The 24,289-nt window shown below is 40.8% G+C and overlaps 1 protein-coding gene across 1 annotated transcript in view; it reads left to right on the top strand.

Moving 5' to 3' along the window:
- The window catches only part of man1a1 (mannosidase, alpha, class 1A, member 1), a 417,658-nt gene that overhangs the window by 361,088 nt on the left and 32,281 nt on the right, over positions 1 to 24,289 (top strand). The window contains exons 6-7 of the mRNA XM_020528590.2: positions 8,393 to 8,516; positions 12,909 to 13,002. Of these exons, the coding sequence (XP_020384179.1) occupies positions 8,393 to 8,516; positions 12,909 to 13,002 (218 nt within the window). The remainder of the gene's footprint in view (positions 1 to 8,392; positions 8,517 to 12,908; positions 13,003 to 24,289) is intronic.

Genomic DNA, 24,289 nt, shown 5'->3' with positions numbered 1-24,289 from the left:
GTAGGAGTTCCCCAACTTGTTGACAACTTACCGAGGTCACCAAGATGAGTGTGCAATGGGGAGGTGGGGGGATGGGGTTGGGGGTGTGGTGGTGAAATCTGCAATGAAACTGACAGGTTGGGGAACATTTAATCAGTTACACTGAAGAACTCCAACTGTGACCATTAACTGCTGTTCAAAGCACTCTTTCTGTCAGAGAGCATTCGGTGCTTGACGTGTGATCAAGAACTTGCTGGAAGACAATTTACTCAACTTCAGATGTTGTTCCTTGTTGCCAGCCTTCAGGGCAGTATGTGGGAACAGATTATGCAGTTCTACCTTACATCTCTGGAGAGGGAAATAACAGAAGTTACAATAGCACCAGCTGCCTACACAGGCAAGCAGGACCACCTGGAAGAAAGTGAAGCTCACAAGACAAGATCTACAAACAGGAGAACAACTTCCCCCAACATTTCGCACCAGTGACTCGGGAAGTTCAGACCCTCATTACAAATTGTTGCTGAGATTTGCACAACCTTGAGACAAGTCTGCCTTTCAAGTGGACTAAGTGGGCATGCATTGCCAAGAGCTATCAAAACGTCTGTCCCACTCCCTCCCTTGCTGCCCTGCCTTCAGACTTCTACCTATCACTAAGCCGTGCATTCTCTTCCCTGCAAACAGGGAAAACAGAGAGATGGGAGTATTTACAATAATTTATGTAGTAACAAGTGAAAGACAACATCTGTGGAGGTTGGCAGTGTGGTACGAGTGCAAGAGGGCAGTAAGATGAAGTTGACTATGGTTGTTTGGATGGGGATGAGAGGCATGAGAAGAGAGAAGAATGAGCGCAGCTTCAAGGTGTATGAACCGAAGGTGTGCCGTACAGGAGAATGGAAGGCCAGGCACCTGAGAAAATGTTAAGCCATTTATGTTTTCTACCCTCATGAGTTTCTGTATCCTTTTAATGCAGTGTCTTAGCTTAGAGGGACCATACTTCTGTTGACTTTCTTGGCCACTTACATTCATGCCTGCTTGGTTTAAGATGTTGAGATAACAAGGTGTAGAGCTGGATGAACACAGAAGGCCAAGCAGCATCAGAGGAGCAGGAAGGCTGACGTTTCAGGACTAGAAGAAGGGTCTAGGCCTGAAATGTCAGCCTTCCTGCTCCTCTGATGCTGCTTGGCCTGCTGTGTTCATCCAGCTCTACACCTTGTTATCTCAGATTCTCCAGCATCTGCAGTTCCTACTATCTCTGGTTCAAGATGTTGTCTGCTTTCTCGCATTTTTGGAAATGTTCATCTCACTGCAGGCCCTCACATACCACAGCAGGATCTCTGGGTAAGAGTGTGAGATTTAGGCGACTAGCTTTTATCTCCATTCCTGTGGTTACTGTAGACTTAAAAATCCAACTGTTAGTGAATCCTGGTATTGCTCGTCGTGTGCCTTTTAACTTAACACCTTTCCTTTGATAACATAAATACATCATCACTCAGCTCTCGTAATGTGTGAGGTAATTCTCTTGTGAATATCTAATTTCAAGAGTTCAGAGATAACACAGTGTGGAGCTGGAGGAACACAGCAGGCCAGGCAGCATCAGAGGAGCAGGAAAGTTGATGTTTCGGGTCGGGACCTTTCTTCAGAAAATCTTTCCATTTCTGACCCTTTCTGAAGAAGGATCCTGACCCGAAATGTCAACTTTCCTGTTCTTCTGATGCTGTCTGTCCCACTGTGCTCCTCCAGCTCTTCACTGTGTTATTTCTAATTTCAGGAGTTATATGTTTTTAGGAATATGTGTTTTAGCTTTGGAAAGTGAATTTCAAGTGTGAGATAAATGTGGGATAAAACTGGGTTTGTAAACTGTTATACAGCCCTCGGCTAATTACAGTTCAAAGAATTGCCCACTTGAGAGGATTAGAGGTGTGAAAGCGATCCAGGTGGTCCAGCGGACCTGGAAACCAAGGACCGTGTTAGTGAGGTGAGATTAGGTAGTAATGAGAGGGATTCTGTGTTATATCCTATGCATATGGGCCCCTCCGCCCTTAGGAGCAGAAATCTTGTCCCATCATCCAATACTTGCTTGGACATTGGAACTTTTTGACCTCTATGTTGGTAATATCCTCACTGAATATCTCATCTGATTTTTCCAGATTTCTCAACACGGACACCGTTATTCAGGTGCTGGGAAGATGCCATTTGTGTTGCTTTCTACTTTTGAATAAACCGCTGAGGTGTAAAGCTTATTTTATTTGTCCAGATAGTTCTGATCAGAGCAGATAATACTACTGGACAAACCAGATCCCAGAATAAAAAACTGGCTTGATAGATGATATGTTTCCCTTTTTTACGTAACATGGTGATAAGCCACAGAAACATGGTCATATAGGCTACAGAGTTTATTTAGCAACAGTACATAAATTTTTCTGGATGAAAAAGTGACAAACTATCTAGATTTAGAAGAACATGTAGAAAAATCTTAAAACACACAGCATGTCAAATTTTGTAACATATTTCACAACATTTCAATTTGCAGAAATTCAAGTACAGAGAAGTTACCTCTCGATCAAATCTTTTAAGTTCTACTTAACTTATCCTCCCTAGTTTCCTTCCAGTGAACTGGGGAGTCTTCTTACGTAAATACACTCAAACTGATTTCTAACCAAACTCTCCTGATTTGGAGGCTGCACAAACTAAATTTTTCTGATGATATAACTCTGTTTTCTCTCAACTGACCTGACCTCCTTTAAGGCCAGAAACTAAATTTGCTTCTGAACGCTAAATCTCTTCTCAGTAGCCCTAAAACCTTTGAATCTCTGGGTTTTCTGAACTAAAATTAAATAATTTGTTATAATGAACTGAAAAAATATCTAATGCTCTTGAATGTTTACTGACTGTTGCCAGCTACCACAATGTGATTAAATTTCCATAAACACAGCACAGGGGTCTACAGCCACTTGGTTTCTGAGCAATCCTGGAGTAAGGTTACTGTTTCAGAAGGACTCTAACCTTGATTTTAGTTTGGAAAGAGCCTTAAGACCATAAGACATAGGAGCAGAAATTATGCCATTCCGCCCATCGAGTCTGCTGCGCCATTCAATCATGGCTGATAAGTTCCTCAACCCCATTCTCCTGCTTTCTCCCCATAACCCTTGATCCCCTTGGTAATCAAGAACCTATCTATCTCAGTCTTAAATGTACTGAATGACCTGGCCTCCACAGCCGTCTGTGGCAGTGAATTCCATAGATTCACCACTCTCTGGCTGAAGAAGTTTCTTTTTATCTCCGTTCTAAAAGGTCTTCCCTTTACTCTAAGGCTGTGCCCTCGGGTCCTATTCTCTCCTACCAATGGAAACATCTTCCCAACTTCCATTTTGTCCAGGTCATTCAGTATTCTGAAAGTTTCAATTAGATCTCCCCCTCATCCTTCTAAACTCCAATGAGTATAGTCCCAGAATCCTCAAATGTTCCTCATATGTTAAGCTTTCCATTCGTGGGACCATTCTCGTGAATGTGCTCTGAATCCGCTCCAGGGCCAGTACATCCTTCCTGAGATATGGGGCCCAAAACTGCACACAATACTCAAAATGTTGATTCATCATTTTTCAGTTCAAACTTCCCTTTGTAGAACTGAATCTACCAGTTTTATCCAAATACTTAGTTTGGTCGATGCCCTGTTGTATTATTTTGCTCCTATTTACCATGCCACTTAGGATTATCAACAGTTAAAGATTTATGGCTGTATTCCTTCATTCAAGTCATTGATGTATAAAACAACATTTTATTTAAATATATTGCCTTTAACATAATGACATGTCCGTGGTGCTACACGTGAGTATTATAAAGCAAAATTAAACACTGAACCACATGAGACAGTAACAGGCTCAAAAGGCCAAAGAGGTTAGTTTCTTTACATCTTGGCAATTGATGTGAATATCATCTATCCTTTCTCGCCATCACCTAGTAATAGGTCTGTCTTCCAATCAAGTTTTGTCTCCAATCCATACACTGTTAATATTGTTGAAAATCTCTTTAATATGGAACTATATTGAATGCCTTTTGGCAATCCATATAAATAAAATGCTCAGACATTTTCTATCCACCAAATGCTCCAAAAATTCATCTGGATTCATTAAACATGACTTTCTCTTACTCTTTGCAGGTTCATGTTGGTTTTCTCCAATCAATTTATGTTTGGCAAAGTACTCAATTGTAGTTACTTCCCCACAATAAACATCTGATTATTAGGCGTACATTTTCGTAGTTTATTTCTGCTATCTTTCTTAAGTAAAGGAATAACATTGGCAGTATTCTATTCAAAGGTGACAGTTCCTCAATAGAGAGAAATTTTGATGGTCATCACAATAGCTTCTGTGTTTCCTCACGATTTAATATTCTGACTAGGTGACTAGGTCCTAAACATTTGTCTAGTTTCTTCATGACCAAAGTCTGAATAAGTTATTACTTTAGCAATGAGGTCTTCTTCAGTTCAGGATAGTCCAGGATTGAATGGCCCTAACTATTTATTCTTCCCATTAAATCCGATTACAGATTGAGTTCTGAACACTATTCCTATTTAAGATATGAATTGTACACATGGTTTAGCAATGTTCAAGTGGCATGATGGCTCTAATTACTTTTGGTTTCATTCACCCTTATTAAAAAAAATTCATCCTTGTGGGGTAGGGCTTAAACAAAGATGTGTCAATGGTGGATGCCACCTGTCGGTGGAATATAGCCAGGTATTTGAATCATGTAAGAATGAATACTTTCAGGAAGTAGCAAATTTGGATAAGCATTTTGATCTAAAATAGGTGCTGAATATGGGATGGTAACAGAGAACATTTTGAATTTGATTAAACAGTGAATCTTTGTGTAAAATCTTTGTTTCAAAAACAATTTTGTCACCAATAAAGTGCTAAAATGGACACCAGACAATGGGTATGTTCATTAGAAGACAGTTTAATTTTTTTTTAATTTACTGTCATCATTCGTGGGCTGTGTCTGTCACTAGCAAGGCGAATATTTACTTAGTGGGGTAACCCTTCATTAATGATAGCTTCCAAGCAATGATAGGTGAGGGACATTTTCCAATACTTCACCATGAATCTCAATTGAAGGTGTTGGAATTGGTACATTTGGCAGGATTTATTAGAAGCATTGGCCTTTCTGGAATTCAGGACAATCCTCATTCTTTGGCCAATATATCAATATCTATTGTTGTTCTCCAACAATCTATCCTATCTAAATTTGAATGTTGACAGTTTCTGCCGGGTTTCAAATTAGAGATCTTCTCAACTCTTGCTACTTGACAACTTCTCTATCATATAATTTTTAGAAATTATTCATGTCTTCAACATGCAACCATATTTAACATTATAAGTAGGTTGTGCTCAATGCAAAATGAGCATTTTAACTATTAATTTCAGTACTTTATATGCTAAGTTAGTGAAGTTGCAATTAATTCATCAGAACTTAGACAGCAACCTTTTCTTCTGAATTATGAAAAAAATGAACTGAATGTAGATAGCAACTTATTATGCCTCACAAGAGATCCCTGAAAGAAATCATGTCTTATTATTTCCATTTTCTAAGTCAATCTCGAAAGCCAAATGCAACTAATTTCATCACTGCAAAACCCCTTGAACAGCAAATTGAACGGGGGCTAGTCAATCTGCTTTTGGTGCTACTTAAGCAAATGATTATGACCTTGACACTGGGAGAGCTCTGTGTCCCCTTTCAAATAAGGCCATGGGGATGTAAAACAAACTATCTGAACTAGCAGGAGAGGCAGATGCAGATGTGGTTTAATGTCTTATTCAAAGAGTGCTACTTCCAATAATAGAGCACTCCCTCACTGCTGCGTTGAAGTCTCAGACTATATTATGTGCTATGGCCTTCTTGATTCTACAAGCTTCTGTATTAGAAGTAAACATATTGGACCAAGTTCACAAGTTAGGATTAAACTGTTTTCCGTTTTAAAAAGTAAGAATGTAATCAAAAACTAATTACAAAATTTATTTCTATAGTTTTTACATCAGTTTTATTGGTCAAGTTGGTATTCACTCAGTTTAGCTGCTATGTGAGGTGGAATTCTGAGACACTAACCTGTAATCGAAAATGCTGCATGTCGTCATAAAGTAAACCAGTATGTACGCAGGCTCATAAATCTTATAATACAGCTTATTGAATGAGGTCAAAAAGCAGTAACTAGTCATTTCATTATAGAACACAAAAATGTACCTAAGTTCTGAGTCAAAGAACTCCTGTTGTCACAAGTGAAGAGCTCTAAAAACTGTCTGCACTGCTTTGTCTTATAGTATGGACTCCAATGTTTTAACTTTATTTCACACGTCCCAGCCTGGCTCTACATCAAACGACAGCTGCATGTTGAGTGAAGATCAGCCATAATCTTGATAATCTATAATCTTACACTCAATAGTGACATTAATTCACACCAAAATGAGATGCAAACAGCTGATTGAACTGATTCTGCCTGAAATAGCCATGCTCTGGCTATTAGCAGTGCTTGTCAGACCCACAGCTACATGGTTGATTCTTAACTGCGCTCTGAATTGTTCTAGCAAGCCATTTAGTAGTATCAACTGCTAAAACACCTCAAAAAAGAATTGAAATGGAATAGACAACCTAGCATCGTCCTAGGCACCAGAAATGACAATGGTAGTCTCAGCCCTATTGTTTCTGGAAAGTCCACTTCAACATTTAGGGTCTAATATGAAAATTGGGAGAGCTGTCACACTGACTAATTAAGCGACAGCTTGACACTGTAATGTTCAGAGAATCATACTTCACACACTGTTCCAGGAACAATGCCACCACCCTTGAATATGTCTTGTTCTACTGGCAGGATAGACACAGTAGAGTGGTATACAGTAATGATGGAGTTGATATGAGCATCTTCAACATAGGGGTGGTGATGGTTTAGTGGTATTGTCGCTAGACTATTGATCCAGAGACCCAGGTAATGTTCTGGGGACCTGGGCTCAAATCCCAATGTGGCAGATGGTGAAACTTGAATGCAACAAAAAGATGAGAATTAAGTTCCTAATGATGACCACGAAACCATTGCTGATTATCAGGAAGACCCATCTGGTTCACTAATGTCCCTTAGGGAAGGAGACTGCCCAGTCTGGCTCCAGACCCACAGCAATGTGGTCGATGCTTATCTGCTGTCTGGGCAATGACGGCATATAGGGCATATATGCAGAGAGAGAGAGGGACACACACAGATGAGAGAGAGAGCAGTATATCTGCAGGGGAATGTACCATCATATAAGATATGTTAAGGATGTTTTTATTATATTTAATAGATAGCCTTTGTCATCTGATAAGAGAATTTAGATTTTAATTATCTGAAACCCTTAGGTTAAATGTTGTGGCACAAAACTGCGATGTAATACTGCTAAACTGTGTTCAATGTAATGACTGAAAGGTCCATTCTTTTAGTCCCAAGTATATGATCTGGAATATCCATATACCGATGACAAATTATACAACCCAATAAATATCCAAACAGGTCTTGATTAGATGGCTTATACATTGGGTAGAATGTGTGCAGAAGTCCTGCTTCTGGCTGCCAAGGTAGATATTGGTTATTGAAGTGTGTTGCCAATTTTAATACACTGCATGAGTTTAAATTGGAAAAAAACCATCTGTTTTTTTAGGAAGTGACTTTTAACTTACCTGCACAGCAATCAGCAATGTGAGCCAAGTGGCAATATGAAGCCACCATTGTTCTTTCTTAAGTATTTGCTTTCAGAGTTTCACTTGGGAGGAAAGCTAATTATTTTCGTGGGTCTTAAGCTAATTAATTCTCCCTTCCTGAATCAAAACGATGACCGTGTGATTGATCTACTTGACAAATAAATATAGTCTCTAGTTAAAGCTTCCTCTTTACTGTTTGCTTAAGGAAGCCCCCCATCTAAGCTTTTCAGCAAAACTCTACCTGTTTTTATTAGGTGTATGAATGGACTGGGCCTGGACCATTTCCAATATGCAGTAAGGGAGCTGTTCTGCGTCATAAATGACTGAACATATTACAATAAACCAAATTTTATGTTTAGGTAGAACAAGATGAATTTCAAGATGACACCAGTTTTTAAATTCCATGTATGGTACACTGTAACATGCCCACACTCTCTTTACTAGTTGAAATTTGTAGACCGTACATGATTAGTTGTTTTAAAATGTAGATTAAATCAAGCATTGCTTTTAACATTAAAACAAATTAATTCAGTTTTGCTAGATATATTGGAAATTGCACGTTATTCTTCACTTATATTTTCTCTGCCATTTAAGTGTTTGTTTCATCCATTTCGAGTACTTTTGTGTGTCACAGAAAATAATCGGTATGTTTCAGACAACTTTACTACATTCTACATTGAATATGCCTTTACAGTGGAATTGGTCGAAACTGGCCTTGGGCTTCGGGAGGTAGCAGTATCTTGGCTGAATTTGGCACCTTGCATCTCGAGTTCATGCATTTAAGTCAACTGTCTGGAAATGCAGTGTTTGCAGAGAAGGTCAGTTACCACATTATACTTTGGTAAGAAATTTAAAAATGGTACAAAATGAAATGCTGAATAGTTAATGCCTAAGCCTGTCTAAATGTTGAATAATTTCAAACACCTCCTTCTAATAATAGTCTTGGAGGATTACTATGAACTAATTTATAAAGTAGATGTCCTGCATGACTGAGCTCCACTACCACACCACACCCCACCTCACTTCCCCAAGCTCATCTTAATGCAGTCTCAGGTGAGTTGCCTTCTCTTTCTCTTCTATATTCTATTTTGAAAGAGACCAGCCCTTGGCACTTTGTACCTGGTTGTGCTAAGGTATGAATAAGTATTAATAATTTCTGAGTAGTACAGAACTTAAACATTGTTAAAAGGAGCCAATAGGTGGTACTTTTTGTCCAGCACTCATCAGGACTAAAATGCGAGAAACAAATTTGAGAAAAAGGGACACCGATTTGCACAACATAATAGGTTGAACTGCCATTAGCACAGAGATGCATCAAAAGTATCAATCTTTGTTCTCAGACTAGGCAGGTGTTCTCTAGTCAGGATCCTCCCAAGGGAAAGCAGCAATAAACAATCTTTTATTTCACTAAAAATGGTGCAGTGAGTGTACAAGAAATAGGGTTCTGTGGATTAATGTATGTAATTTCTAGTGCACGCAATTGCATCACATTGCAAGCATGGTTGATCTTAAATTGATTTCTGGTGTAATTCTTAGAACAGTCTGGATTATTTAATAAATTATGTCCAATAGCAGACTCACATCATTTGGACCTGCTGTTCTGAGATTGCAAACACAGGCTACTTGATCACAATTGGCATGGCGTGCACTGCAAATGGGGAATGGGAAATGTTGTTTGTCAAGACCCTTCAGGATCTAATACATTTCAACCCAGTCACCCCTCACTCTTCTAAATTCCAGTGGAAATATCCTAAGCTATCCAACCTATTCTGATAAAACATAAACTCACTTAACTCCAGGTATTAATCTAGTAAACCTCCTCTGAACTATCTCCAATGCATTTACATTCTTCCTTAAATAAGGAGGCCAAAACTGGATACAGTATTCAACATATGGCCTCACCATTGCCCTATTAAAACTGAGTCATAACATCTTCACTTTTAAGTTTACTTCCCCTTATAATGAAGGATGGCGTCCCATCAGCTTTCCTAATTATATGCTCTATCTGCTTATTAATTATTTGGGACTTCATGCACAAGACCACCTAAGTCCTTCTCCATTTTGTATTTTTGCAGTCATTGCCTATTTAAGTAATAGTCTGCGTTTTCATTCTTCCTGCCAAAATGAACAACTTCAGATTTTACTCTACCTGCCAGATTTTTGCCAACTTACTCTAATTGTATACATATCCATCTGCAACTTTCTAATGTCTTCTTTATATTATAATTTCCAGCCTATCATTGTGTTGGGTACAAATGTAGCTACCACATCTTCACTCCCCTCATCTACATCATTGATGTCAATTGTAAAAGATTAAGATGGCAACATTGACCCCTACAGGACTCCACTTATCTCATCCTGCCAATCACACAAAGACCGATTTATGCATATGCTCATGCCTTTCAGAGCCAATCCTCAATCCATGTTCGTATGTTACCCCTAACCATGGCCTTTTCTTTTTGGACTAACCTTTGTGGCACTTTATCAAATGTCTCCTGGTAATCCAAGTATAGTTCACCCACAGGTCCCCATTTATCCACAGCATGTTACTCCTTCAAAGATGTCTAATAAATTTCTTAACCTTCACAAAACCATGCTAACCTTCCCAATTGCCTATAGCTTCTCCTAGAGCATAGCTATAGACTTATTACTAATTAATTCTAACACCTTCTCCAAGATAAACATCAAGCTTTATGACCTGTAGCGTCCTGTTTTCTGCCTCCCTCACTTCTTTAACAAGGCAAGGATTTGGGGTGCTATGTTTGGTACTTTTCCGTCCAATGGGTACTTGCCGAATTGGGGGAGTTTTGGAAAATTAACATCAATGCATCTATTACTTCATTAGCAACATTTTTTAAAGTATAGACTGAAGACCATTTGGACCTGGAGACTTGTCAGCCTACAGCTCCGTCAGTTTGCTTAGTACCGCTACCTTTGTTATTGCAGTTTCGCTAAATTCCTTTCTCCTTTCTACCTCCTAATTTGCAGCTATTACTCAAATTTTTTGTGGCCTTTATAGTTTGGTTAGAAGTGAAATATTTGTTTATTTCATCCATCAACCCCTTATTATGTACTATCAACTCTCCATTCTCACTCTTCAGACGATCAATACTCACTTCTGCTTTTCCTTCTTAAGTACCTGTAGAAACGTTTGCTGCTCCCTTTTGCATTTGTAGTGAGCTTCCTCTCATACTCTAAATTTTTTGTCCTGAATAACCTTTCAGTCATTCTCTGCCATTCTTTGACTTCTGATAATCATCTAACCTATCACTCGTTTTTTACAGTTATATGCTTTTTCCTTAAGATGCTTTCTCTAACTTCTTTCGTAGATCCTTCCTTTGCAGCTTTTCTCTGTTAGGAATATGCTTATCTTGAGTATTCTGAAATGCCTATGCTTCGACCAGTTTATGTATTAAAAACACTTCACCCAAGCACTCTTGTCAGTAAGGCAGGCAAAGGGACACAATTTCATTTTAAGTTCAGTTCAATTTTATTAACAAAATATTCCTCACTTAAAAACACCATGTGAACATTTCCCAAATTCCCACCGTATTTATTCATTATCTAGCTCTGTCTGCCTAAGGAAACTTATTACCCACAATGATCCTTGTATTTGAGCTGGGCCGTTGGGATTTCCTTTCTCTCTAAAAGGCCTGGCTGTCTTCCACAAAGGTGGGTCTCGCAGGTCAGGGCAAATCTTCTCCTGGATCATCTTGGGTTGCCGCACAGTCTTTTGCCACAAGTCTTGCTGTGAGTCTTCGCTGAGAGGGTGGCTTCCAGTTGTGCATTTGCATTGTGGAGACCACATTGTGAGCAGCGTATACAGTAGACTGCGTTGAATGAATTGCAGGTAAATCGCTGCTTCAACTGGAAGGCTTGTCTGGGTCGTGGGATAGTGAAGACCTTGGAATGTTTTCAGCTGTACATCGGGAGATAAAATGCAGGCTGGGCAACCACTTTGCAGAACACCTATGTTCTATCTGCAGAAATGACCCTGAGCTTCCATTTGCCTGCAACTTCAACACAGCACCATGTTCCCTGGCTAGCATCTCTTGTCTCAGGTTTGCTGCAGCGCTCCAGCAAAGTTTAGTGCAAACTGAAAGAACAGCATCTCATTTTCCACATGGTGACTCTGCAGCGTTCAGAACTCAGTACTGAGTTCAATAATTTTAGGGCCTTGGCACCTTCTTCCATGTCCTTAGCCAAACACCCCACACACCAGGCCTTGTCATCACATGGGCTGCTGCCACAAAACAACCCCATTGTCAGCTGTTAATGGTCCCCATTAGCAGCTATTAGTTCCTGCAGACTGACCTTTACCCATTCCTTTGTCCAACTGTTCTCTCTTGCTCAGGGCTAGATCTCCACCTATCATGTACCCCTCCCCCTGCAAAGTCTTCAGCATATACACCAACCTTTTCTTAGCGACAGTCAGGCTGAAGAAGGGTCATTGGACCCAAAATGTTAACTCTGCTTTGTCTCCACAGATGCTGCCTGACCTGAATGTTCCCTGCAATTCCTTTTTTTGTTTGTAAAATTCAATCATATTGTGATCACTGCTATCCTGTGGCACTCTACTCAAGTCTTGAATTAAGCCTGTCACATTACACAATACCAAACCCAATATAATCTGCTGTCTGATCAAATCAACAATATGCTACTCTAGGAAACTGGAAATAATCTGTGGACCGATGCCAACAATGACCTGACCAGTTAGCAGCCTCTTTTCAAGCCATACGACTCTTTTATCAACTCTACATCTTGCATCTTTGTCCTGATGAGTGCAATACCAAAAACTGCAATTTCTTGTCTCCTTTTAACAATGCATAATTACAGTAAATTAAGTCACAACACCACCTGAACAACACAACACCAACCTCGACTTAAAACTATGCCTTTGAATTACAAAAACTGACAAAATATTCTGTTTTGACTCATATTTTTGTTTCACAAGAGCAAATTCTCTAATTTTATGTAAAACTAAAATATTTATTTTGTTTCGACTCTGCTTGAGGGAACAAAAAGGCATACTCAGCTGTAACAGGAGGAGAGAGAATATTTGAAACTTATTAAAATATAAATTAGGTTTTGGAGCAGCGGCTTTTAATTTCTGCTTGGTTTAGTTTTAGGGTTGAATCTGTTTTTATTGTTCGTAGATAATTCTATCAATTTAGAAATGCAAAATGCAATAATTCCTGCCTTTTTGACAGATGATGAACATTCGCAAAGTTTTGAATCGTTTGGATAAACCACAAGGACTGTATCCAAATTACTTGAACCCCAACAGTGGTCAATGGGGTCAACGTAAGTATACCTGTTTGAAGCTTAATTATTTTTTCCAAAAGCAGTGGAAGTACATCTGTCTAGCCTACTCCCTCTTCTACAAGCTTTATTCACCAAAGACACTTCTTTTTATCGTATGCTGCAATTTTATTCTGTCGAGGTACCAGAGGAAACTGGTCTTTCACCATATAAATAGATTCTTCTGTGGGATTTCCTACATATTGTTATCTTACTGGTATGTATTGGTCAGCTGTGGCTTAATTCAGGTTGTACGGCTTTGGACAATAATATTTTCCAGCTGGTTGATGTTCTCAGTGTTCAATGCTTCTACGCAGGTTCAAATATTGCAGGCCTTCCAATGAATGCATTTTGTAATGATTGGCAAGGATGGACGTTTATATTGTGACTCTGAGAATTGATTTCCAATGCTGTCCAGTGTTCTCTGGGATGTTCAGCCTTTTGTCTTCATGAATATTCAAAACTCTGAAAAGGTGCCCTCGGGGAAAAATGTAGAGTCGATCGATACTACATGAAACGGCATGGACATGTTCCTCACTGATTGAAACGTAAAGCAAAATACCGAGGAATAGTCAGCACATATGTGTGTTAAAAAGTGTTCCAAAGTCACTGGATGGTCAAGAAGTTGCTTTATGCTTAACTCCTCCTACCTCTTATCCTGTTCTTTAATTCTTGAAGCAATCTATTACTACAAAACAAATTATACCAAACAGACAGTTACAATATTAGTAGCAGGCTGTTCTTCTGATTTGAGCATCAACTGTTATCTCAATATTAACAGCCTTCTGTTGTCACATGACCCAGTTAAAGCCCACAGAGCACTAATTGGAGCAAGAAGTGGACCTCATCTTTGAAGACACCCCAGTTCTTTGCTCAGATCAATACTTGTTCTCAAAGGTATCCATTCAGCAATAACAAATGTGTTTTTCTATACTGCCTTTAGCATAGCAAAATACTACAATTGAGATATTGGGGCACAAGTACTTCTGCATTAGTCAGGATATTAAGGCATTGATGAAAATTTTCTACTTTAGTATAATAAATTTACACATACATTGAACAAAATATTAAATTGCTGACCTTTTCTAGATTCTTGCCATTTTAAATATAGTTCAATCACAGTACACAAGGCTCGAGTTCAGTTGTACTCTTGTTTTATCTTCGTCTTTCTTTACCTGCTCCAACCTCTACCTTAAAGTTTCTAATTACATGTCTTCTTTTACGTTAGCTTGGTTCAGCTGATGCTACTTTCCCCTCAAAAGAGCTACAAGGATGAGTTTTTCATATAGTGAGAACTTGGTGTGAGGTGGTGAGGAAACCATACATTTCCATGGCTTCAGTGTAGTAGCAGACATTTTAAAAGCAGGCAAAAAATACACCCAAGACACTTCAAATACAGTCCTTTGCATTTGTATTTTAAATGAGTACATTTGAAGATAAGTATTAAATATAGGTAACCTAATGCTGAGTTTTCTTTTTAAACATATATTTAAACATATATTATTCAGTGATTATGATGTTTCTGTTGGTGATGTTTCTGATTGTGCAGAACTTAGTGAGTGGGGAGGCTTTTTTAAATTCTAGTTTAGTACATTGTGCCCTGAGTTCAATAAAACAAATTGATAAATAGTATTTCATACCTAAAATGTTAGCAATATTTTGCAAACCTACCAAATCCTGAGAATTTTGTTTTAAATCTTCTTTGGTCATAACGACTGTGACCTTGGAAGAAGAGCTACTTATAAATTAATTGCTGGATGACTTAGCAATATTTAGACAATGTGCCAGCAAAGTAATTCTGTAGCTAGAATGATTTGTTGTTTTAAGGTCAATGTTTTTACATTTAATATAAAACCTGTCCTGCTGAATTAATAAAGTTTATCCTTCCTCTGTGTTTGTTCCTATGTTGAAATTTTATGCCCGAGTGCAGCTATACCAGTCTTGAAATCCTCCAGCACCACTTGAAAGCAATCTACCCCACCCCAATAATTTTATCCTTTCCCCTCTTGTCTTAAAAATGGCTTCATTACAGCTTGTCCCTGTGTTATATTGAGGCATGATGGAGAGTGTTTACAGGCGATTTTGCTGCAAGGTGTATTTCGTCAAATTGTGATCCTGTTTTCCACACAGCCAAGCATTTCTTGCTACGTCGTAATCAGGAAGCTGTTGTCCTCTTCCTGGGCTCCACCTCCACCCAACCGCTCACTCTTTTATCAGCACCCACCCCCCCCCAAACCCCGCAAACTCCTACCTACAGCATGAAAACCACCTTTTCCTAGCTGCTGTCAGCCCTCTGCTTTCTTTCCACAGATCGTGTCGGATCTGGGGGAGGGGAAGGGGATTCTGAAATAAATAGAGAGAGACGGGGAGGCGGATAGAAGATGGATAAAGGAGCAGATAGGTGGAGAGGAGATGGACAGGTCAAGGAGGCGGGGATGGAGCCAGTAAAGGTGAGTGTAGGTGGGGAGTTGGGATGGGGGTTGGTCAGTCCAGGGAAGACAGACAGGTCAGGGAGGCGGGGATAAGGCTAGTAGGAAGGAGGTGGGGGTGGGGCTTGAGGTGGGAAGAGTGGATAGGTGGGAGAAAGGATGGACAGGTTAGGGAGGCGGGGACGAGCTGGGCTGGTTTAAGGATGCGGTATGGGGTGGGGAGATTTTGAAGCTTGTGAAGTCCACATTGATACCATTGGGCTGCAGGGTTCCCAAGCGAAATATGAGATCCTGTTCCTGCAACCTTTGGGTGGCATCGTTGTGGCACTACCGGAGGCCCAGGATGGACATGTTATTCAAGGAGTGGGAGGGAGAGTTGAAATGGTTTGTGACTGGGAGGTGCAGTTGTTTGTCATGAACCGAGTGTAGGCGTTCCGCAAAGCGGTCCCCAAGCCTCAGCTTGATTTCCCCGATGTAGAGCAGGCCACAAGGGGAACAGCGGATATAGTATACCACATTAGCAGATGTGCAGGTGAACATCTGTTTGATGTGGAAGGTTTTCTTAGGGCCTGGGATGGGGGTGAGGGGGGAGATGTAGGGGCAGGCGTAGCACTTCCAGCGGTTGCAGGGAAAAGTGCTGGGTGTGATGGGGCTGGTGGGGAGTGTGGAGCGGACAAGGAAGTCTCGGAGAGAGTGGTCCCTCCGGAAGGCAGATAAGGGTGGGGAGGGAAAAATGTCTTTGGTGGTGGGGTCGGATTGCAGATGGCGGAAGTGTCGGAGGATGATGCGTTGGATCCAGAGGTTGGTGGGGTGGTACGTGAGGATGAGGGGGATTCTGTTTTGGTTGTTATTGCGGGAGGGGGTGTGAGGGATGATTTGCAGGAAACGCGAGGGATGCGGTCAAGGGCGTTTTTGACCACTGTGGAGGCGAAGTTGCGGTCCTTGAAAAACGAGGAAATCTGGGATGTCAGAGAGTGAAATGTCTCATCTCAGGACCAGATGCGGCGGAGGCGAAGGAATTGGGAATAGGGGATGGCATTTTTGCAGGAAGGTGGGTGGGAGGAGGTGTATTCTAGGTAGCTGTGGGAGTCGGTAGGCATGAAATGGATATCGGTTTCCAGGTGGTTGCCAGAGATGGAAACAGAGAGGTCCAGGAAGGAGAGAGAGGTATCGGAGATGGTTGTCCATCTTCCATCCGCCTTCCCCTCTCTCTCTATTTATTTCAGAATCCCCTTCCTCTCCCCCATTTCTGAAGAAGGGTCCAGACCCGAAACGTCAGTTTTCCTGCTCCTCTGATGCTGCTTGGCCTGCTGTGTTCATCCAGCTCTACACCTTGTTATCTCAGATTCTCCAGCATCAGCAGTTCCTACTATTTCTGCTATCAGATCTGCTGAGTTTCTCCAGAAATTTGTTTTTATTGCCACTTTTTTAGTTCATAAGGATATTTTTTTTTTAAAATGTAGCTGCAAAGATGGTGGGTGCACTAATGGTAATCTTCCAAGAATCTTTAGATTCTCCATCTTTTGTCTTATGGTCTATGAGTGTCAGTTTCCCTCGGTGTACTGTCCCCTTTTCACCACCATATTCCTTTTTGCTCCCCCATTTGGTTTTTCCTGAATCCTGTACCAAGATACTAAACAAGCTGGAAGACCCGCAGACCTGGTGGATGCTGCCCTCCGTGTCCCCTGACCTGCTTCACTTGCATCTTCCTTTTTCTGACCAGCAATCAATGAAAAGGATCTTATTCTAAGAAGTGTGACTGCCTCTTCTAGTAAAACCAGATAAATTTCCACATCCCTGATGTGTTGCTGTATCTGTATTTCAACCTCCAGCTCATAAACTCTGACCCAAAGCTGCTCAAGTTGCAAAGCCTAACCATAGACTGATCTCTCTAATCACACCAGCGTCCAGGAGCACATGCATCATACAATTACAACACATCTCTTGCTCTGCGATCTTTATTGTGACTTTCTTAATGATGTGATTAATTATTATATAAATTAGTGTCCCCTCTCACACCTCTTAGTGTACTATCTTAAACATTAGAATCCAACCAACTGATACAATGAGGAATACAATCAAGTTTCTTACTTCCCATTTTTCTCAATTTCAGCTCTTCATAGTTCCAATAACCACATAATAAGCAACCAATCAATTCACAACTTTCCTCCAATGTCACTGACCAATTTTGTCTCTCAAATACCGCACCCTGCCCCCGCAACCCCGAGCTACCACTTCCACAAATCCATTTTTCTCAGTCAGTCATCTTACAGCTTTCTTGTGATGTTACTGTATCTTTCAAAACACCTACCTCAGAGTCTGTTCACAACAGTGTTGGTTGAGTGTCCATCAGCCAATTGTTGTGGAGACTACCTCACCACCTTGCTAAATCAGACAGACTTCCAACAGATCTAACAACTCAAAAATCAGTATCCATGAGGCAACTTAGGCCATCCAAAGCAGTAAAATTAGATTCAACCATAGTCCATAAATTCTCATGGTCTGGTGCAGTCTACCATTTCCATCAAGCCAGCAGTGATTCAATGAAAAGTGCAAGAGTGCTGGCCTAATGCAGCACCAGGTATACCTGAAAAAGAGGTGTCAACCTAGCGAAGCTACAATACAGGAAGACGTGGATGACAAGCATCAAAAGCTGCATGCTAAAGAGAGAGCAAGCAATCCGACAACCAATAGATCTGCAGTCCTGCCACATCTTGCTATGAATGGGGCAATTGAACAACTAAGAGGAGAAAGACGCTCCACAAATAGCCTTATTCTGAACAATGTGGGAGCTCTCCCCACCATTGCAAATGACAAAGCTGAAGCATGTGCAACCATCTTCACTCAGAAGTGACAAATGGATGATCCATCTCAATCTCCCCTTCAGATCCCCAGCATCACAGATACTGGTCTTCAACCAATTTGATTTATTCCACATGATATCAAGAAACTGGTGAAGGCACTGGATACTGGAAAGGTTATGGATAAAACAACATTCTGGCAGTAATAATGAAGACTCGTGCTACAGAATTAGCCCTGCCCCTAGCCAATCTATTTCTGTATAGCTAAAACACTGGTAGCTATTTTGGTAATGTGGAAAATTAGCCAGGTATGTCTTGAATACAAAAAACAGGACAAATCCAAGTTGCCCAATTACTGCTCTATCAGTCTACTCTCGATGCTCAGCAAAGTGATGGAAGGTGTTATCGTCAGTGCTGTCAAACAGCATTTGTTCAGCAATAACCTGCTCACTTATGTTCAGTTTCGGTTCTGCCAGGATCACTCAGCTCCTGACCTCATTACAGCTTTGGTTCAAATGTGGACAAAAGAGCTAAATTTCAGAAGTGAAGTGAGAGTGACTGCCCTTGACATCAAGGCAATATTTCCTCAAGTGTGGTATCAAGGAGCCCGAGCAAAGCTGGAGTCAATGGGAATTGGAGGTGGGAGGGGGAAATGTATGCCAGTTAGTCATACTTGAAACAAAGGAAGATATTTATTGTTGTTCAAAGTCCATCATCTCAGTCACAGGACATCACTGAAGGAGTTCTTTTGGGTGGCATCCAACCAACTTTATCTGCTTTGTCAATGACCTTCCTTCCATCATATGGTTAAAAGCATTCATCATATACAATTTGGATACCAAAGTAGTCTGTGTCCAAATGCAACAAGACATGGACTACATCTGGCTTGGGCTAATAAGTGGCAAATAATATTTGCATCACACAAATGCCAGGCAATGATCACCTCAAATAAGAGACAATCTAACCGTTTTCCCTTCATATTCAACAACATCACCATTACTGAATTCCCCACTGTCGGTATCCAGGAGAGTTACCATTGAGCAGAAACTGAACTCATCCCACATATAAATATTGTAGCTGCAAAAACAAAAATTACAGAGTCGGAATTCAGCAGTGAGTGACTCACCTTTTAAAACCCCAATGCCTGCCAACGTGTCTCAAATCAGGACTGTGATGGAGTCCCCTCATTTGCCTGGATTGGTGTAGCTCCAACACTTAAGAAGTCTGACATTATCCAAGACAAAGCAGCCCATTTGATTAGCACCACATCTACTAGCTTCGCTCCTCCCACCACTGACACGGGCAGAAGTGTGTTCCATTTGCAACCTTGCAAGCCTGAACACTCTACCAGAAGACAGATACATGGAAATGTTACCACCTGCACTTTCCCCTCAAAGCCACACTCCATCCTGATTTGCTGTCCTATCACTGTCACTGGGTCAAAATTCTGGAACTCTGTCCACAATAGGACTGCTATATATCTCTCGGGATTGCAGTGGTTCAAAAAGACAGCTCACCACCAGCTTCAGCAGAGCAATTAGGGATGTCCGGTAAATGTTGGCCTGATGAGTGATGCTCATATCATTTAAATGAATGGAAAAAGAAGTGTAACTTTGTTTAGTCAAGCATTTAGAGCATTACTTTACCTCATTGCTGCCTAAGAGTTGATGCCTACCTGTAGGCGTTTCACCAGCCCACTGGCCATCACTCTCCTCAGTTTTTCCAGGGTCACCTTGCCCTGAGTTGTAATCTCGTATCACACTCTCAGAACAAAAAAATGACATTCAAGCAGTTTGTAAAGATTGCATTCACCTGATTGTTTGAGGAAGAGCAAACAACCACGAGCTCCGCACAAGAACAGCAAAATGACAGGCAGTGAAGCAGATACAGATGGAGATCCCATCCATATACACCCAACCTAGGAGTGATGATATCTCAGAGGACTTTGCAATAAATGAATAACTTCTGGTGTACAATTGCTGTTAACTTTTTGTGAACTTCAAGGCAGTCAGTTGCATGCAGCTGGGCCCCACAAACAGTGAATGAGATGAATAATCAGCTAGGTTTTGGTTTAGTTTTGAATACGTTGATGAGCAGGGGATATTGTTCAGCGTGACACAAGACCTCCCTATTCACTGACTAGTTTATTTGATATACATTGGATAGATTGCACTTGCAACAATGTAGAGAAAAATAGCAGACATACTACAGTGATCACGTAAAGAATGATAATTCTCAGGAATTATTAGCAGGTAATGATCTCATCAAGAGCTTCAGCTAATAGCCCTAAATTACTGTGGGTCCTGAGGTTATCGAAGCCCATTATTCAGATTAGTACATATGTGTTACTCGGCATACAATTTTGCTCGACAATTTTTTAGCCAATGTTTTTGTTTTTTGATTTTTGAAAGGATTCAATGCTAAGATTCTTGTGACCGTGCATTACTAATCTCAGAAAATGAATGTTGAGTGAAAAATTACTTTGAAATCCTGCCTTTCTGTAGGTATCGCAAAATGAAATGCCAGTATTGATTTTGGCATATCTCAGTCATTTCTAGTCTGTTTTGAGATTGAATAACGTTCAAAATCAATAAAATGATTCCACAGTAGTGATGTGGTGCAATAATGGAAGCAGGTGTCTGTGTCCTTATCTGAAAACTTACACCGTGCTGCACTTTCACCTTGAATAATCTTCGTTTCTTCTTGTATCTCCATTTGAACATGTCCCAGCATCTGTCATTTTGCTATTCTTGTGCAGCGCTTTTTCTGGTAGTTTGCTTTCCCTGGTGCAATGACCCTGCAACATTCTCCACTATCTAAATCTAACCATTGCAGAGTTGGAGAAGGTCATTATACTAAAAAAAATAAGAAATACTATTCAGAGAAGAACAGTTGACCAAGGCAGGAATCTCCTTCCTTGCACATTTTTGCAGAGAAAAAAAATATTGATTAACTCAGTGGAAACAGAGAAGTTGGATACATTTCACAACACAGAAATGGATGCATCAGGTCTATGCATCACGTGGAGAGGACTGAGTAACTTTTAAGTGAATAGGTAAAATCAAAGCTCTGCATTTCTGTCACATCCAATTGTGAATGGTAGTGGACAGTCAAAGAATTAGAGCAGGACAGTCCACAAATGTTCCCTATCCTTAATGATGAGAGACCCTGTCCATCAGTGCAAAAGGCAAGTATTTGTATCCATCTCAAGCTCAAAGCGATGAGTAGATGAAGGATCTTGGTGGCCTTCTGAGTATCCAGCATTGCAGCTGCCAATCTTCAAGCATTCAATACATTTCCAACCATTGAAAGCACTGAAAACTGCAAAGTGTGTGGCCCCGATGACATTACAGAAATAGCATTGAGAAGTTGTGACACAGAACTAGCAGCAGCTTTAGCCAACCTCTTCCAATACAGCTACAACAATGGCACCTACCCAGCAACGTAGAAAATTGGCCAGAAACGTCCTGCTGACACAAAGCAGGACAAATTGTTCCTCACCAATTACTGCCACATCAGTGTCTTCCTAATGATCAGTGATGGCAGGTATCATCAGCAGTGCCAACAAACAGAACGTATACAGTAATATCCTAATCACTGGTACTCAGTTTGACTTTGACCAAGGTCTATTGGCTCCTGATTTCATTACAACCTTGTTCATACGTGGACAAAATAATTAAACTCAAGACCTGAGATGAGACTGACTGCCCTTGACATCAAGGCAGCATTTGACCAGGAGTGGTATGATGGAGCTGTCAAAAAATTTAGTCAGTGGGAATCGGGGTGGGAGGGAGGGGGGAAACAAAAGCTGTCTGTTATTCGGAGTGATGATTAGCGAAAAAAACAAGATTATTGGAATTTTTATAGGCTGATCAATTCAGCCCCAGGATATTGCTGCAGGAGTTCATTATGGTAGATATTTTCTAATCAGCCTGGGTCTCCTGGTTCAGAGGTAGAGACAATGCTACAGTGTCACAAGAGCACTTTCATCAGGGTAGATTTTCTTTTAGTTAATCTGTTCAGACACGTTGTGACACATCTCTGGAGCAGGTGGGACTTGAAGCCAGGACTTCTGGCTCAAAGGTAGGACACTACCACCGTGCCACAACACCACCTCCCTTTCATCAGGGTAGTGTCCCAGGCCCAGGCGTCTTCAGTTGTTTCCTTTGTGATCTTTCTACCATCAGTAAGTCAGAAGGAGGGATGATCACTGATGATTGTGAATATTATGCAAAGTTCAGCACCCTTTCCAAATTGGATACTGAAGCAGTCCCTACCAATATGCAGCAATACTGGACAACATTCACACTTGATCAGATACATGGCAAGTAACATTTCTACTATATAAGTGCCTAGTAATGACTCTCCAGCAAGAACGAATCTATTCATCTCTGTTCAGAATTCAATGGCATTACCATCATTGATTCCCTCATCAATATCCTGGCGGGAGTGATTACTTTTGACCAGAAACTGAACTGTACTAGCCATATAAATACTGTAACCAGCAAAGATCATGAATTCTGCAGTGGGTAATTCTTACCTAACTCCCTAAAGCCAGTCCATCATATACAAGGCACCAGACAAACTTGTGATGGAACTTTTCCCACTTGCCTGAATGAATTCAGCTCTGACACTCAAAGATGATGTTATCCAGGTTACACCCAGCCTTCTCGGTATACACAGCATCCATCAACTGAAACGTTCACTACCCTCCATCACTGATGCACAGTGGTGCCAGTGTGCAAACTTTTGCTGCAGCAACTCACCAAGATTCTTTTCACAATACCTTCTAAACCCATGATCTCTCGCACCTAAAAGATCAAGGGCTCAGCCGCAAGATCCCCTCCAAGTCTCACACCCTAACTTGAAACTATATCGCTGGCCCTTCATTGACACTGTTGAAATCGTTGGACCTTCCTCACTGACAGCACTATGGGTGTACCTGCACCATGTAGATAGGAGTACTATCGACAAGCCACCTCATCTCACCTCACCTTACCAATAACAATTAGTAATGAACAACTCCCACATTCCATTAAAGAATAAAAACAATGAACTCCCTCCCAACTTCATATTATCTTATCTGCAATTCTGTTCTTCTTTCTGTTTATCTCACTTCTATTTAATTACTAATGCTAATTGGCTCGACTACTGCTTGCTGTGCCAAGTTCTACATTGCCTCCATTCTAAATCAGTTGTTTTTTTTTTCATTTTTTGTTGGTTTTGTTGATATGTTATATTTATATCCTCTGGCATTGGCTTCCTCCACAAGTGGAAATATTTTCTACACTTTTTAAATGGAAGGAAAAGTCAGAGAGGCTTTTTTTAACTCATTTTGTGGGATGTGGGCATTGCTGTCTGGCCAGCATTTATTGCCCGTCCCTAGTTGCCCTTGAGAAGGTGTTAGTGAGCTGCCTTCTTGAACCACTGCAGCCTTCCTGCTGTGCGTTGACCTACAATGCCATTAGGAAGGGAATTCCAGGATTTTGACCCAGCAACAGTGAATGAACGCCGATACATTTCTAAGTCAGGATGGTGAGTGGCTTGGAGGGGAACTTGGAGCTGATGGTGTTCCCGTATATCTGCTGCCCTTGTCCTTCGAGATGGAAGTGGTCATGGGTTTGGAAGGTACTGTCTGAGGATCTTTGGTGAATTTCTCCAGTGCATCCTATAGATAGTACACACTGCTGCTACTGCGTGTCAGTGATGGAGGGAATGGATGCTTTGTCCTGGATTGTGTCAAGCTTCTTGAGTGTTGTTGGAGTTGCACTTATCCAGGCAAGTGAGGAATATTCCATCACTCTCCTGACTTATGCCTTGACAGACTTTCAGGAGTCAGGAAGTGGGTTAGTTTCCGCAGTATTCCTAGCCTCTTACCTGCTCTTGTAGCCACTGTATTTATGTGGGGAGTCCAGTTGTGTTTCTGATCAATGATAACTCGCAGGATGTTGATAGTGGGGGATTAGGATGAAAACAAAGTTATTTTGATTTTAAAAAAACCCAAGACGAGCATTAAACCATATGGTTTATGCAAAGCAATTTTGCTTCACTCTCAAAGCT

This window comes from Rhincodon typus, chromosome 5 (assembly GCF_021869965.1).
Source record: "Rhincodon typus isolate 14 chromosome 5, sRhiTyp1.1, whole genome shotgun sequence".
Lineage (NCBI taxonomy): Eukaryota > Metazoa > Chordata > Chondrichthyes > Orectolobiformes > Rhincodontidae > Rhincodon > Rhincodon typus.
Note: the sequence above shows the minus strand (reverse complement) of the source record. Positions and strands in the feature narration are given on the sequence as shown.